Source organism: Mastigoproctus giganteus, chromosome 4, assembly GCF_048544385.1.
Source record: "Mastigoproctus giganteus isolate SK-2022 chromosome 4, ASM4854438v1, whole genome shotgun sequence".
Classification (NCBI taxonomy): Eukaryota; Metazoa; Arthropoda; class Arachnida; order Uropygi; family Thelyphonidae; genus Mastigoproctus; species Mastigoproctus giganteus.
In genome coordinates, this window is record NC_143578.1 from 22,322,057 (window position 1) to 22,340,509 (window position 18,453).

An 18,453-nucleotide genomic window follows, 5' to 3' on the forward strand; every position below is an offset into this window, starting at 1 on the left:
CTGATATCACAACAGTATCTGCCTTTGATGTCTTGGCCAACACTTCAAATTCATCAAATTTATTTACTATACTTCTAGCATTGGTGTACATGCAAGTATGCATGCACCTATTCTTATTCTTCGTTACACTAACACATCCCATGTATTTATTTGTTTCATGATTGCCATCTGTCCCTGAATCCCCCAGCACCCCTCACTCCAGGCCGGTGAAGGTGATTCTTGCACTATTTCTAATAGAAATAGTGCAAGAATCACCTTCACCTCTGCCTGCGGCTACTTTTAACCTTTTAGTCTGAGAATCCCCACAAGGTAGCAGTTTTCCGACCCAACTAATGCTGTCTCAGTAGCATCAGCAAACAGAACCTGATATTTAAGGATGTCCTGCATAAGCATTATTTCTTGTTATGAAAGGAGGCAGGCGCCCCTGAAAGCTACAATTGTACAGTTTTTATAGTTTTAACACTTTTACCTTATATATTTTATTGTATTTTATAATTATACAGTTTTAATGCTTTTAACCTTATATATTTTATTTTATTTTTAGACTTTATATACAATCAGTAATTGTAAATAGATTATGTTACAGTATCCTCTGTATTTATATGTACAGTATTAAATTATTTTAACTCAACAGTTGGTGTATTAATGTAATATCGTGAATAGTCTTGCACCCTTTTGATTTAAGTGTATCCCATCCCTGTAGAAGCAGTCTCTGCTGTTAACAAGCACAGACCACGCTGATAAATTCTACCCCATGAGCCTTGCACAATCCCTCCAGGGGTGAATTGATTGATAAGGCTCTCGCCATATACTCTCTCCTATCATGTCTGGGCATAATTGCAGACACTTTCAAATTTAACCCTAACTCCCGACTTTTTTTTTTCAAAATTGGCCTGTACTTGTTAAGTAAATCTTCAGATCTCCTACTCCTAATATTATTGGAGCCAACAATATCACCCTTTTCATAACATAACAGTATCATCCTTTTTTCATAACAGTATCACCCTTTGTGCCCTTAAAAGATGATATCTGCCCTATAACATCATCAACTTTTGCCCCTGGCAGACATACCCTGGTCCTGTTCCATCTATCCTTTTTACACAATATATTACCCTGACAATAGAGTCACCAACAATAACTAACTCCTGTGGTACCAATGTATTCTGCCTTGAAGACTGCCCCTTTGTTGTGTGATGCACAAGAGATCAGGACGTTATTCTAGCCTTCAAAGCCTACTATCATGGTGGGCTACTTGTTGGTGTTGTGAACTCAGAAATTCAAATTATCGAATTTCTGAAAACGTTAACACTGAAAATGTTGCATACTGTATTGAATTAGTGTGTGAGAAAGTAAGCTCAACAGCAACCGAAAACTGCGGGAAAAATTTTTTGAAAAGATGATGAGATCACTAATAATAACCTTGAATTAGCAGCATCTTCAGAACAAGAAGAAAAGGCTACTTGTAACATACTTTGTTGCAGTCTTGGAACAAATAACCTAGCTACTTGGATTGAGTGGCTGTGGAAGCTCCAGTTGAACATTACCTGAGTGATGAAGAAATCGCAGTCTCTGTGAAGAGTGGAAAGAAATCAACAAACAGAGAAAGCCAGTGACAGAAGATGACTCATGTAAAGAAAAGCACCAGAAATTAACAGTGTTTTAAAACATTAATGAGATGATGGCATAGTTAGAACATCAGAGTGATAGTGAACAGTTTTATTTATTGCAGTTGACTCATATTAAGAATTATGTACCAAAAAAAAATGCTGTCATCAGTTCCGGCAAACTAAATTACATGACTATTTCAGAATGGACATGTAAAACATAAGTCCATACATAACACCATTGTGTATTAGTAGAATGTAAAGGAAATGATATATAATATTACGCTTTAATAATTTTGATATTTTAGTCTGTATACTCATGAAAAATTAGTAAATAAAGTATTTATTTACTCATGTTATGTCTTCTAGCACTAGAAATTTTCTCTGGAAAGATTAGCATTAGCATTAGTAGAGGCATACGATGTAAGAAAGCAGGCTTATGCAGCATCAGCCAAAAAAAAAAAAATAATAAATAAATGCTCCAATTTCACCCCTCCGTTCGTTCCAAATACCTGTCCAGCTCAGCCTTAAATTTATTTAGGCTATCAACTTCCACAACAAAAGATGGAAGTGTGTTCCACCAATCACCTACCTGCTGGTAGTTGATAGGTGGACACACCAATCAACTCTCAGATGATTATCCTGAGATATGTACGCCCTCTCAGGTGATTATCCTGAGCAAGAGGAAGAATCCCATCAGCATTGAGTATGTTAACCATTCGAGGCTTTATACACCTCAATCAGATCATCTCGCAGGTGCCTAGTCTCCAAACACTGTAATCTGCAAAACTTAAGCCTTTTTTCATAAGAGCAACCCTTTGTTCCATTTACTAATCTTGTTGCCCTTCTCTGTACTCATTCCAACAGCTCTACATCCTTCTTAAAATGAGGCCTCCAGACCTGTATACAGTACTCAAGGTGTGGCCTGACCATTGCATTATACAAGGGGATAATCACCTCCTTATCCCTGGTAGAAAAATTCCTGTATATCATTGACAAGACACATTTACATACATAAAGCCTAGTAGCCTCCAAGATTAATTCTTTGAATGCCTCCTATTTTGAATTTGCTGTTGGTAATATCATCAGTTGGTCCCAACTTATAGAATTTAAATACTGTCTCAGACCTCTGCAGCCTCCTTTACGAAAGCAAAAACCCTTCCCTTTACCCTTGATGGTAGTTACCTCTTTGAGTAACTCCCACTTGAGTACACTGTGATCACTGCTGCCTAGTGGTTCCTTTATCTGCAGATTCTTAATGCATGAAAATTAGTGTCTACAGAAGTTCAAGTCCAATGTCAACAAATATCTTCTTTCATCTTCTCAACCTCCAACCCAAGCACGGTACTAAGTACTATAGGTTCTAATACCTCTCTTGTTTGGGGTTTACATAAAAAAAAAAAAAAAAAAAAAAATGATGAATCACTGCTGATAATCAGTTCAAAAGTGTTACTCCCTCTTGTTGCCTCACGAACATGCTGCTGTAGAAAACAATCATCCAATAAATCCACAAAAGACTTGCTAGTGTGTGAGCGACCAACCCACAAATTCCAGTTAATATCCTGGAAATTAAAATTCCTGATTATAAGACTCTCTGATATACTGTCCCACTTTATTTCCCTGTACTGTTTTTTATTATACTTATTGGAGTCTTTAAGCCTATAATATATCCCTACTCTCGATTTTGATTTCCCAGTGCTTATGTCACACCAAACTGACTCGACACTGCACTGTCCAGCGATGTCGACTGGCTGCACTTCCTTGGATTTTATGTGTTTCTTAACTAATACCATAACCCCTTCCTATCCTGTCTGTCCTTCCTGTACACATTGTACTCCCCAGATTCAGTTCTACATTCCTTATATCTGTGTGACACCACGTCTCTGATATCCCAACAATATCTGCCTTTGATGTTTTGACCAACATCTCAAATTCATCAAATTTATTTACCAATCTCCTAGCATTGGTGTACATGCAAGTATACATGCACCTGTTCCTATTCTTAGCTACCCTAACGCAACCCATGTGTTTACTTGTACCGCAATGACTCCCAGCAGTCTCTGAAATACCCTGCATCTTGTTTTCCAGGCTGCTGCTCATTCCAATAGAAGCAGTGCAAGAATCACTTTCACCTCTGCCAGCAGCTACTGTTAATCTATTAGTCCCTGTATCCCCCCCAAAGCTAGGAGTTTTTTGACCCACCTAACACTGCCTTGATAGCATCAGCAAATATTCTTGCATCCTTTCTATTTAAGTGTATCCCATCCCTGTAGAAGCAGTCTCTCCTGTTAACAAGCACAGAACAGGCTGAGAAAAATTCTTCCCCTTGAGCCTTGCACAATCTCTCTAGGGCCGAATTGATCAACAAAGCTCTCATCATATACTCCCTCCTATCGTGTCTGGCAGAATTGTAGACACTTTCAAATTCAACCCTAATTTATGGCTTTTTTTGAACAGTGACCTGTCCTTGTTAAGTAATTCTACCAGTCTCCTACTCTTGATATCATTAGTCCCGACATGTACAATAATATCACCTTTTGTGCCCTTAAAAGATATCTGCTCTACTACACAATCATCAACCTTTGCCCCTGGCAGACATACCCCGTTCCTGTTTCACCTATTACTCTCAGTTAAAGCAAAATTATGCATATTTGAAATATCACGCCAGTGCTATAAAATATAACTTCATTGCCACTGTTCATCCTAGATGTGTGCACTGCAACTGCACATAAAAAGATCTTATTTAATTTTATTTATAAATTTAATCATTTTGCTTCTGAAAGGTATTCAGATTTTTCATAGGCAAAATAAAATGTTTTTAGCACTGGGGATGGCTGTTCTTCACTACATGTCTATCGATGGGTTAATTCGTGGTTAGTTTAGTTCAGTTCAGTTTTTTTTTTTATTATTATTTAAAAAGTTGGTTGAATACAATAGGTTCCATATTATGGTTAAAAACTTCAAAATAAGTATTATCAAAGGTAGTAATTAAAATTATATATGCATGCTCTTATTATTCATGTTGTTTTATAATTTAATTCATAGATGTATAGTTTTAATTGAAACAAATGCAGAAGACGAAGATGAAAAGTTGTTATTTCAAGCTGAGGATGCTATAACAGTAGGTGCCACTTATTTATTTAGTGTTTTCAAATCATAGAATCATTATACTGTCTTTATGTTGGATAAATGTGGACTTAATCGATGAACAAGTTCTTTAGGACACCGATAAAATAGATGGAAGAACTTTAATATAAAATGGATAATATATATAATATGGTTAAATATTTTATAGATAAGACTGTAGTCTTTTAAAAGATTAAGTGTCTGGATTGTGGAGTAAATTTCATTATAGGGGAAGAGAGATAACATAACATCTCTCTTTCTCTACAGTGAAGGATCATGCCAGGGCAAAACACATTGGCAAACTTATTGATTCAATGGTCATGGGCCATTTTTAAAACTAATACATCACACCTTACTTTTAAAAATAAAAAATGACAGCAACTAAGTCAACCATTTAAACAAACAAAACATTAAATTTTGCAGACTAGCAACTAAATGAATACTCCATGTAAGTCTATTCTTTGTTTAAATTGCAATGTGTATCTTACAGTTGCAGTTAATATTAGAGTTCTATTTATTTAATTGATACCACTTTCATATAACTTCCATTGTATCACTTTTTTCATTTTTCTATCTGTAGCACTGTGCCTGATTCCTCCCCCCTTTCTCCCCTCTCTTTCCCCCCCACACAGCACCTAACTTTTTTTTTTCCCCTTGTGATGATATGTTAACCATGTTGCTTTGATGAGAGACTGTACAGTGCACTGCAACAATTAAATTAAATATATCTGGTTAGCTTCACATTTTCTGTACAATTAGATTAATACAGTAAGCACATTTTTGCAGGAATGATGTTAAGAAAGGTTATGCTTGAAATATTACATCTAATGGGCTAATAACAGAGTTTAAGCAAAATGGACCCATTTAAACTCTACAAATGCCTCTTCATCTTTCACAAAAAACAAATATATTTTCTTTAAAAGTCCTTGCAGTTTTAGTTTTTATAGTTAATTTACTATAGCAAGTCTAATATAAATAAAATAATCCAACAAATTAACTTGATTAAATACTTAGATAGATCATGAGCAGATTATAACAAATTCTTATTTTCTTGTGACAGCACTTAAAAGCATTTACTTGTGATAGTTCTTATGATTACAATCCAGACATGTGGAACAGAATTTATCTCTTCTTTCCAGTTGAGATCCCAGGCAATATCTACTCTTACGTTATAATAGGTGTTGAACTATTATTGTGTTCAGCATTAGAAAATAGATCATTAGTTGCAGAAGGACTAATATATCTGCTGTTGTCTTCTGTGTTTACAGCAGAATTCTTGTCTACACTTTGGAACACGCGGTTTCTTCCACTGGAGACCATGCACTATCTTCTTGGATTATAGAATTTCCCTTTGCTGCTCTGCAGTTATCCAGAGGTGGGAACCTCTGATTGAAAACATAACTTATATACATTTCCAATCAGAAGTTTTCTTCTGAACTACTGCTTGGCTGCTCATTTAGATTTGATATGTTTGTTCACCACTTGAGACAAGGTCAGTAATACCGGCTATATGTTGCCTGATGATGGAATCAAATATTTCCAAAAGCAACTACAGAAGTCTCTATGAGTTTTTAATGGATTTTCCTGATGAGTGATGTTATTCGATTGAAAATGATATTATAGTAAAATCTCATTAATAAAAATTCAGTTTATACAAAGTACTCATTTATATGAAGCATATACCATTCCCCTGTGAAAGGATAGGATTTTATGTGTAAATATATTCGTTTATTACAAAATTCAGTTAATTGTATTACAAAGTTCATTTTCACCCTGTAAGAAGTAAATATTGTTCTTTTGTATGTCTAATACAAATCTTGGCAGAGTTATTGCCCCTAAAGCAGGAAACCAGGTGGCCTTTAGCCACCTGGTTCCCTGCTTTCTGAATGATGGCACTGACTTGTTAGAATTTACTTTTGTACAGGGTGGCCACTGAAAGACTGAAGGGTTTGAAAAAGTCATAACTTGTTCATTTTTAATCTTTTTTTATTTTCTTTTTTTTTACTGGTTATAGAGCATTCCTTGGAGATTAAAATGGCTACGTATGATGTCCAGCAACGAGTAAAACTCGTTGGGTTTTTCTATTCCAGTGAAAGATCAATTATTGAAATTCAGAGAAAATACCGGCAACATTTTAAAGTCCTCCTAGCGATAGCATGATTCGGAACCTAATTGCCCAGTTTGAAAGAACTGGATTAGTCGGCGATCTTCCGAGAAGAGGAGGTCCTAAGCGCACTGTGCGCACTGATGCAGCAGTGGAAGCTGTATGGCAGAGTGTCCTTGAGGGTCATCTGCCTCTACCCGTTGTCGCTCTGCTCAACTAGGAATCACCAGAACATCGCTTCAGAAGATTCTGAAAAGGTGGTCAGTCTTTCAGTGGCCACATTTTAATCTCCAAGGGATGCTCTATAACCTGTAAAAAAAGAAAATAAAAAAGATTAAAAATGAACAAGTTATGACTTTTTCAAACCCTTCAGTCTTTCAGTGGCCACCCTATATAAACTAAACAGTTTATGGTAACTGCAATGTAAATGCACTCTGAAAAACATTATTATGAAGGATGAGCTGTTAAATTAACATAAGAATAAAAACCGTTTTTCTAAGTTGTTTACACACACACCCTTGCTGTCCACAGGATTAAAGTCAATTGCAATTGTTTTGCCAGTTTAAAGAGTCTTTTGCTACAGTATAATCTATATTTTGTGGCATTTTATCTGAGATGATGTCTTTTTTGGAACTTGTTTCTTTAAATTAATTTAAAGCTCATTTATATTAAATCTTACCTAGCAGTCTTATGACGAAAAACAAAAACAGATGGAATTGTTTCCATCTGTTTTTGTTTTTAAGCCTGGAAATTAAACTGAAAATTATACAAGAGGCTGATAGGATGGAAATAAGCAAAATGAACATTGCAGAGGAATACAATGTCCCTTTACCTATTTTATCTACAATACTGAAAAACCAAAACAAAATTGAAGAAGTGCAGAACACTAGAGCAGTGATAAAAAAAAATGAATTCATGGTGCAAAACAAGAGGAGCTTGAAACAAAACTTTTCTAGTAGTACCAACAAATGCGTGCATCTAATTTGCCAATATCAGGTCCAATTTTGCACAAAAAGGCAAATTATCTAGCTCAGCAACATGGAATTAGTAACTTCAAATGCAGCAGTGGCTGGTTTCAAAGATTTAAAGACAGGAATAACTTGGTTTCACAAATTGTTTGTGGCGAGTCTGGATTAGTCGACAAAGAAAAGGTTGGTTGTGTGTTGGTTCTGTGTTGGTTGTGTTCTGTGTGGTCCATTCTTGAAAAATATGAGGCAGAGGATATTTTTAATCTTGACAAGACAGGTTTATTTTATAATTTGCTACCAAGGAAAACATTTGCTATTTGAGAAGAGCCTTGTCATGGTGGAAAATTAAGTAAACAAAGACTCACTGTTCTGTAATCTTCAATTCAGATGGCAGTACAAACCTACATCCACTTATGATTGGTAAGTTTTCCAAGCCAAGCTGTTTTAAAGAAGTTAACCAACTTCCCTGTGATTATGAGGCTAATAGAAGTGCTTGGCTTACGGTCAAAATTTTTCAGTCTTTGGTATCAAAAGTGGACAGAAGAATGGCTTCATCAAAAAGGAACATTTTGATGATTCTAGATCGCTGTACAGCACATTCTGCCAAAAAACTTAAGCTGACAAATGTACGGCTGTTGTTTTTACGTCCCCATATCATCAGTTTTATGCAGCCACTGGATCAAGGCATTATTTATGACCTCAAGAGAATATATAGAGACCGCCTGATAAGGTACTTGATCTGCAACATAGGAGGGAACCTCCTTTCAGCCAAATTGAAATGTCTTGGATGCTATCCGTAATCTTGTTATTGCTTGGGACAGTATTGCATCAAGTGTATAGCATATCATTGAAACGGAGAGCATATTATTGAAAAACATGGTCCAGCAGATGAATATGATAGCAACATTGAGGAATGGAGGAATTTGAAGGAGCGTATGGATTTTGTTGGCAAATTTGAAGAGTTCGTGAAGATGGATGATGAAGTTGGTACCACAGCAATGATAACAGAATAGCTGCTGAGCACCAAGCAAAACAATGATGTTTTTGTTACCAGCTATAACAAAAGTGAAGAAGCACACACATATGCACACTGCCATCTAAAAAAAAAAAGATGCCCAAAATGCATTGAGCATAATAGAGAATGTGTTGGCCTGCAGTAACATTGATAAAGAAACAACTGTTGCATTTGATAATGTCTCCTCCATAGTTAAAAATGTATATTGGACAAAAACTGTGCAAGCAACATTTGATTCTTTCTAATTAGATTAATTTATTAAAAGGTTAATGATTTGTATGTATTCTTTTTATATTAGGTTGTAATTATTTCTACTGTGATACCAAAATATTATATATATCAAAATATATAAAATATATTTTTATTTTATCAAACAAAAATAAAATACTGTGTAATATTTTCATTTCTGTTAATTGCTTTTCTTTTAGTTTATCTTACAAATAAAATAAAATCTTTAAAAAAGTGTTACTCCTATTACTGTATTGTTAGACAAGGCTTTTGTTTTTATTATTTTTTATTTTTATCATTTTATTTTATTAATTTAAATTATTTTTTCATTTATTTTTGATTTTATTATTATTATTATTATATATAGTATGTACCAAAAAAAAAAAAAAATGGTAAAAAGGTAACAAGGGGGACCTTGTTACTAAAAACCTCATTATTACAAAACATGAAAATTTATGTCCCTTGAATTTTGTATTATTGAGATTCGACTGTGGTTACTTTAGGTTGACTACAAGGATAAATGTAGTCATTTCTAAAAAGCCACAGTCCAAGCACTGTCACTTTCACTGGAAGGATAAAACATAATGCAGAGCAGCATTATTATATAATAATATATCATTTCTGTATACAGTATTTAAAATTTGGCCTAATCATTTCTTTATACAGTGAAATGATAATCTTTTGTCTCTCTGCTGGAAAAGTTTCTATACAGAGTTGAAATTTATTCTTTTTTAGACTAATTTTTTCTTTTTTTTTTAGTGAGGGATTAAGAGATAACAATAATAAGTCTGTTTATGTAGTAAAAATATCAAGGAATATTAAATTTATTATATTAAGTCAAGTTAATTAAGAGTGAACAGAGATATCCCTTGCTATTTGTTCATAAAACATTAGTTTTACTCACATTCTCATTGACTACCTATCATCAGGACAGAACATCCATCCTGCTTTCCCTAACAACTCTTTGAGAACTGAAGGCATTAAAACATATTATTGGTGATGATGCAAACATCAATGAATTTTTCTCTTTTTTAAAAAAAATTGGAATCTATCATAAATTTTAAAAGATCTCTCTAATAAAAAATTCCTATGAATAGGCACACCATAGCCTCAGCAGCTCGTGTGCCATTTAACCCCCATAACACACACACACACACACACACACACACACACACACACACACACACACACACACACACACACACACACAAGTTTTACTCATATGTTATGAGCAAATAATTAGGCCCACCTCTGTTTCTGCATATCATTAACAGAAACTTATGAGTTGTCCAGGCAGCCTGTCTACACTCTCAGAAATCATATTGAACTATAAGTATTCCAAGTATTTTTCATCGTCAGCTACCTTGAGTTTGTTGCTACATGGATTATACATTATCATAGGATAGCAGTGGAGAACCTTTCAGCCTGCCAGTTAAAAATAAGCTGAAATGAAAGTATAACAATTTTCACATACCACGAAGAAAAAAAAATGACTAAAATTTTGTAAACAGCCTTTACTGATATTATAAAAAAGCTAACAATACATTAAAGTTTCTAATGAGAACTTCGTTTCTGCATAATTTTGCATGCAGTTTCACTTACTATTTTCACTTCTAGACCATAAAACTAAATTGTTTTCAAATAAAAAGTACTTTTTTTTTATAGTCTAAACCAGGGGTTCTCAAACTTATGAGTTCATTGATCCCTTTTGGAACTTATTTAGATGTCATTGTCCCCCAATCAAGTAGTCAGTAATTAAGAATGACATTATATACAGGGTGATTCAGGAGGAATAGTAAATATTTTGGGGGTTATAGTATCGATTATTCTGAGTAAAAAGATTCATATAAACATGTGTCCAATTTTCAATGGATATGGAGATACAGCTGTTTACTTGTGCACACAAAGCCATTATGAGAGGTATTAAAGAACGATAAATGACTTATTGTTTGTATTTATTGACTTTTTGAATGATAACTGTAAAAAAATTTGATAATTTTTTTACAGTTCACAATAAATGTTTAAAAATCCACCACCAACCTCAATGCACTTTGCAACTTTTGTGGTAATATGACGTGTTGTTCTTCTGAGGTTGTCTTAGCATTCCTTTATGAGAGCAGCAGTATCCAAAATGCGAGCAAGCAATTCATCTCTTGTATTCACCTTATCTTTATATACTGCACTTTTTATCCATCCCAAGAAAAAAAAAATCTAACAGAGTGAAGGCTGGAGACCTTGGTGGCCAATGAAAGGGACCACTGCGGCAGATCCATCATTCATGGAAAGTTTGATTTAGATATTGTATAACCAGATGGGTATAATGTGTAGGAGGTCCATCATGCTAAAAGTACATAGCAATCCTTGTAACCAAGGAAAAATCCTCCAATAGTAGTGGAAGTTGATTTTGCAGAAATTCTAGGTAAATGGGCCCTATAAGATGATTTTATAACACAACAGGCCCAATCAACTGATTGTCGATGATACCATACATTTACAGAGAAGCGATTTTGAAAATTTGTTTCTACAGTGGCATGTGGATTTTCATCTGACGACCTATGAGAGTTACAGGTGTTGTTGATACCATCATGGGTGAAAGTAGCTTCATCGCTGAGCAGTATTAATGAAATTAATTGGTGATTAGAATTAACCCACCGACAAAATTCCAGTCGCTGGGTGTCGTCTCCTGGTTGAAGGTGTTGCATCCACTGTATATTGTGAAGATTATGATGAAATATATTGTGATTGTGAAGATTATGACGAAATATATTGTGAGTGTGAAGATTATGACGAAATATATTGTGTGTGTGAAGATTATGACGAAAGCCTCTACATGCAAATGGAATTGGGAAAGTAAGCGTCGATGTCTTATTATGGGTGATTTCAATTTGCCTCTTATTGATTGGAGTAAATGGGAAGGAAATTCGGCATGGGGAACAAAATTTTTAAATCAACTAGATGACTGTTATTTGTATCAACATGTCAGGGAAAGTACTAGAGAAAAGAATATCCTAGACCTCATCATCACCCATGAATCAGATGAGATAACAGGGCTGACAGTAGAGGGAACCAGTAGCAGGAAGTGATCACAGAGTTCTACGGTGAATGATAATGAGAGAGGTAGTAAAAGGCAAAGGAATAGGTTTTAATTTCAGAAAAGGAAATTATGATGCCTTAAGGTACTACATGGCCTCTATTAACTGGGTAGATATTGCACAGAGAATGAATACAGTTGAAATGTGGTGTGCTTTTAAAACATTAATCACAGATGCCTTGAATGCGTATTTACCATTAAAAAAATACTCCACGAGGAGGGTTCCAAGTTGGATGAATAGTGAAGTTGCCACATTACTTGAGCAGAAAAAGGTGGCATGGAAAGGTTACAGAGCCTTAAAAAATTTTATTGCTCTGTAAGTACTGAAGCCTATAACAGCTACAAGATGATCTGTAATAGAGCCAGAAAAGGTTCGACAGACAAAGGCAGTTTATGAGAAATCACTAGCAAACAGAGCAAAGAGGGGGTATAAGAAATTCTTCACATATATAAATGCCAAGAAGTGCAGGACAAACCAGGTCGGACCTTTACGTAAGGGAATGGGGATAGTATTAAATACACCAGCTACCATTGCAGATGAACTCAACAGTTATTTTGCATCGATATTTATAAATGAAAAACCTTTTGTGGCAATGGAAAATTGTGGGAGGGAAGTTAAAAAATATGTAATTAATGATATTGAAATTTCGCAAGATTATTGAATGAAAAAACTTTCGAGCCTACAGGCCAGTAAGGCTCCTGGAGTTGATGGAATATACCCTATAATCTTAAGGGAGGCAGCAAGTGAGTGCATTGAACCATTGAGGCTAATTATGCAAGCATCACTAGACTGGGGAGATTCCCTTGGATTGGAGAAGTGCCAATGTATCTCCCATACATAAGTGTGGCTCTAAGAGTGAAGTTGGAAATTATCGACCTGTCAGTCTGACTTCAATGGTAGGGAAAATCATGGAGGCAATGATCAAGGGTGGAATTCAGGATCATATGGATCGAATTGAAATTCTCAAGGATACTCAGCATGGTTTTGTAAAGGGAAAATCATGTTTAACAAATCTGGTTCACTATTTCGAAAGGGTCACTCACGAGCTGGATTTAGGGAATAATTTCAACATTGTTTATTTAGATTTCAGCAAAACTTTTGACTCAGTCCCACGTGAGCGGTTGCTTTATAAGCTGGAACAGGTTGGAATCACTGGGAAAATCCTTAGATGGATAGCAGGATGGCTTCAGGGCAGGAGGCAGAGGGTTGTAATAAATGGCTATTCCTCAGATTGGGTTGATGTAAGAAGTGGGGTTCCCCAAGGATCAGTATTAGGACCACTGTTGTTTTTAATTTTCATAAACGACATTGATGAAGGGATAGAGGGCGTGATGTCTAAATTTGCAGATGATGTTAAAATTGGTAGAGTAGTTAAAGAACACTGTCAAGCTAGAGCTTCTTCAGAGAGACCTAGTAGTAGTAGTGGCATGTGATGCAAGAAAGCAAGTGTATGAGCTTATGCAGCATAGCCAAAAAAAAAAATCACACCATTCCCTCCAAATGCCTGTCCAGTTCCTCCTTAAATTTATTCAGCCTATCAACTTCCACAATGACATATGGAAGTTTCTTCCAGCAATCAACCACCCACTGGCTAAAGGCAAATTTCCGCACATCTATTATGCATCTGTCTTTTCTTAATTTGAATTTATGCCCCCTTAGGTTCGTAATCTGAACAAGTGGAAGAATCCCATCAGAATTCAGCATGCTCAACCCATTCAAGGCCTTATACACCTCAATCAGATCACCGCGCAGATGCCTAGTCTCCAGCCACTGCAATTTGCACAACTTAAGCCTCTCTTGGTAAGAGGATCCCTTCATTCCCCTCACCAATCTTGTTGCCCTTCTCTGTACACGCTCAAGTAAATCTACATCCTTCCTAAAATGAGGCCTCCAGACCTGTATGCAGTACTCAAGGCGTGGCCTGACCATTACCTTATACAGAGGGACAATCACCTCCTTCTCCCTGCTAGCAAAATTAATATATATCATTGACAAAACCCCATGACCTGCTCTGGCAGCCTGCTGCATTGCTCAGAAAACTTAATATCTTCCTGCACAATTACTCCCAGGTCTTTTTCATTTTCTACCACCTTAAGCGTAGTACCACACAGTAGGTACATTTCTCTGGGGGGTTACTTCTACCCATATACAGTACTTTGCATTTGTCAAGGTTAAACTTCAGTTGCCACTTCTTAGCCCATCTGCCCAAATTATCTAGATCCTGTTGCAGTAGCACACTGCCATTACTGTCATTAACAACCCTGCCAACCTTTGTATCATCTGCAACTTCGACATTAAGCCTGATATACCTTCATCAATATCATTGATAAATATACAAAACAACAGTGGACCTAACACCGAACCTTGTGGGACTCCACTAATAACATTAATCCACGAAGAGCAGCACCCACTGATTACCACCCTCTGTCTTCTCGCACTTAACCATACTTTTGTCCATTGTAGCAATTTACCCTTAATACCATTCTGCTCCAATTTGTGCAATAGTCTTCCATGCGCAACAGTGTCAAAAGCTTTCCTGAAATCCAAATATATGATATCAAAATTATTATTTTTTGCATCCAGTTCCTTTGTAACCAAATCATAATATCCTATCAAATTTGTCAGACAAAACTTTCCCTTAACAAACCCATGCTGTGTCTGAATTATTGCTGCAGTCCTGTCTAGATGATCCTGCAATGCATCTTTAACCAGTGACTCCATTATTTTTGCCGGAACAGAAGTTAAACTAACTGGTCTGTAATTACTCGTGTCACCCTTCAATCCCCCTTTGTGAATTGAGGATACATTTGCACATCTCCAGTCCGTGGGAACGTCCCCTGAGTCCAAGGATGCTCTCATAATTATGGCTAAGGGTTTGCTTAGTTGCTTTGCCGCCTCCTTTAATATAACTGGATAGATCCCATCCACCCCAGGTGCTTTTCTTATGTTTAACTTCAACAATTTCTCCTCCACTTTGCTTTCAGTTATTACAAAATCATTAAGTATACTGCTACAATTTGATAACCTTCTGCCATTTTCAAACCTTAATAATTCCTCATGTGTGAATGTAGATGCAAAATACTCATTCAGTTTGTTTGCTATCTGAGCAGGATCATCAACACTCGAACCATTGATGTCAAGTGGACCAATCAGATTCATCCCCTTCCTTTTAGAGTTTATATAAGTAAAGAAATCCTTGCTGTTTTTCTTAGCATCTTTTGCCAAAGATTTCTCGTAATCTGCCTTTGCCTGCCTAACCTCCTTTGTGACCTGATTACAGACTACCTTATATCTTCCCATACGCTTCTGAGTCGCTTGAAAATTTATATGCATCCCATGCATTTTTCTTCTTTGTTACGGGTCTCATTAGTTCCTTAGATAACCATTTAGGCCTAAACCTTGAACAATATTTCTTAATAGGTATGAAACTTTTAGTAGCATCCACGATTAATTCCTTGAATGCTTCCCACTTAGAATTTGCTGTTGGTAACATTATCGGTTGATCCCACTGTACAGAATTTAAAAACTGTCTGAGACCACTGTACTCACCTTTACGGAAGCAAAAACCCTTTCCTTTACCCCTCATGGTAATTATATCTTTAAGTAAATCCCACATCAGTACACTGTGATCACTGCCACCTAGTGGTTCCTTTATCTGCAAATTCTTAATACACGAATGATCACTGCTGATAACCAGATCAAGAGTATTACTTTCTCTGGTTGCCTCTCGAACATGCTGCTGCAGAAAACAATCATCAATAAATCCCCAAAAGTGTGACTAGCGTGTGAGTGATCAACCCACAAGTTCCAGTCAATATCTGGGAAGTTAAAATCCCCTATTATAAGACATTCCGATTTACTAGCCCACTCTATCTCTCTGTACAATTGTTCATTGTGCTCATTCGAGTCATTAGGCCTATAACACACTCCTACTCTTATTTTTGCTTTCCTAGATAGACTTCAGAAATGGTCAGAAAAATGGCAGCTATGCTTTAATCCAACAAAGTGTAAGGTATTACACCTGGGGAAACAGTAATCCCAAAATAACTTATTCACTTGGTGGAGTTCAACTAAACCCAGTACTGGAAGAAAGGAACTTGGGTGTTACAATATGGTCAGACATGAAATTCTCTGAGCATTGTAAACAGGTTGCAAAGAAGGCCCATGATGTCCTATCGATGATCTATCGAACTTTTGCAAGTAGAGATAGGGACGTGATAATCCCATTATATGAGGCTTCTGTTAGACCACATTTGGAATACTGTGTTGAAGTATGAAGACCGCATCAAAAGAAAGACATCGAGCTTCTTGAAAGGGTACAAAGACAGGTAACTCGCCTGGTGAGATCAGCTTATGAAGAAAGGCTTCGAATATGTGGGTTCCAGGTTTGGAAACTAGACACCTTAGAGGAGATTTGATTGAGGTGTTTAAGGCTCTGAGAGGCATCAGTAAAATGAATGAGGACGAAATTTTCAAGATTATAAATGATTCTAGAACTAGGGGACATAAATTCAAGTTACGGTGGGGAATGTTTAGATTGGACTGCAGGAAGTTTTATTTTAGCCAGTGAGTTATAAATTATTGGAATAAGTTGCCTGCATTGGGTGGTAGAGGCTGACAGTTTGGGGAAATTCAAAGGTCATCTGGATAGTACCTTTGGGTGAGGGAAGCACATAGGATGATAGGTTTAACTTCCTTTTCTTTTATTAATTATATTATTTATTATTTTTTTTATCATTGTTTTATTTGGGTTTTTTTTTTTTTTGGCTGGTGCAGCATAAGCCATAGGTTTTCTTGCACAATACGGCCATTACTAATATTATATGAAATGGATACAAGCCGTGCTCATGTAATGTTCGCCATACTCTTGTCTGTGGAACACCAATACGCATAGAAATTCTTCATGTGCTAATAGTAGGGCTACGTTCTACCGACTGAAGAATGTGTTCTATTTCATTCACATTGGGTTCATTTGCATGTTCAGAAGAAATATGAGCACTGAGAACTGTACCACTCTCACACAATTTGGTGTAAACACTAGTAAATGCTCTTGAATCCGGCAGTCTGCCATTAGGAAACCATCAACTGTATTCTCCACAAGCAGCAGTAGCACTTCCACCACATAAACCATAGACAAATACCATATCACTGATTCAGCATTTGAAAATGTGTGGCATTCTTAACAACACTTCTACCACCAAACAGCATCAGGTTATAACTGCTTCTTGGTCGCATCTGATTCAGGGAGCTGTGTGTCCCAGTTTCAAACAGCTGTATCTCCGTATCCATTGAGAATTGGGCATATGTTTAAACAAACCTTTTTACTCAGAATAATTGATACTATAACTTCCCAAAATATTTGCTATTCCTCCTGAATCACCCTGTATATATGTATATGTTCTTTCTCTGTTATATTCACAGTAAAATTTTATGAAAACTGGAAACATTGTGTATTCCAACATAATGCAGCAAACTTCTTAAAATTGAAATCAAGAAAAAAAAAAAAATAAAACAAAAGTAATAGAAACTTTTATTGAAGAATTTTATCAATATATCATCCTCAATGCTAAGGGTGGGCGTGATGAGCTTTAACAAGGGCATGTCGGTGTTCTTGAAAAGAGCATCGACATGCCCTTGTTAAACCAAAAAGAAAATTTCTTAAATTTACGAACTTTTCCTCAAACTTTTGTTCTTAAACTTTCTCTCAGCGTCATCAGATTATCTAAGTATTGAACTATCAATATTTGAAGAGACATTTGTCTGACAACCTATATATGTATTGATAATATGTTTTATATGGATATTTTTGTTATGTAAATGATATATTGCATAACTGAAAAATTGTTAGAGAATGAACATCCTCCTTGCAAAATTGCTGTACTGAGCTGAAAATCCTGTACTAAACTGATAGATAAATAAATAAATTTTGGCATAGAATACTTACTGAAAATATGTATATACCAAGTGCCTTGGTATATACATGAATTAATGTGGTCACAAAAATCCAATTTTGATTTACATTGCACTCTCCTGGAACATATCTTCAATGTAAGTCAAGAACAATATCAAGACATAAATTAATTAAATAAATAAAAATTATATATACATGTACTTAATTTTTGATTAAAAGAGACTTGAAAACTCTTAGGCTGAAGAATGTCCTTTGATCACATCAAGAAGGGAAGTATTTATACTAAATATTGATACTGCTTCTTGAGTTAAGACAAGTATCAATATATTATGACTAAGGAAAGCCAATCTGCTATAACACAAAACATTCTTCAAGTACTGAAAGACTTGGTCACTTGGTCAAAAG

At 35.7% G+C, this 18,453-nt stretch overlaps 1 protein-coding gene across 1 annotated transcript in view; it reads left to right on the plus strand.

Annotated features, from left to right (window-relative positions):
• LOC150086460 (uncharacterized) overlaps nucleotides 1-18,453 on the plus strand; it is a 152,812-nt gene that overhangs the window by 116,735 nt on the left and 17,624 nt on the right. Inside the window, exon 7 of the mRNA XM_090372173.1 lies at nucleotides 4,650-4,725. Coding sequence (XP_090228299.1) covers nucleotides 4,650-4,725 — 76 coding nt within the window. The remainder of the gene's footprint in view (nucleotides 1-4,649; nucleotides 4,726-18,453) is intronic.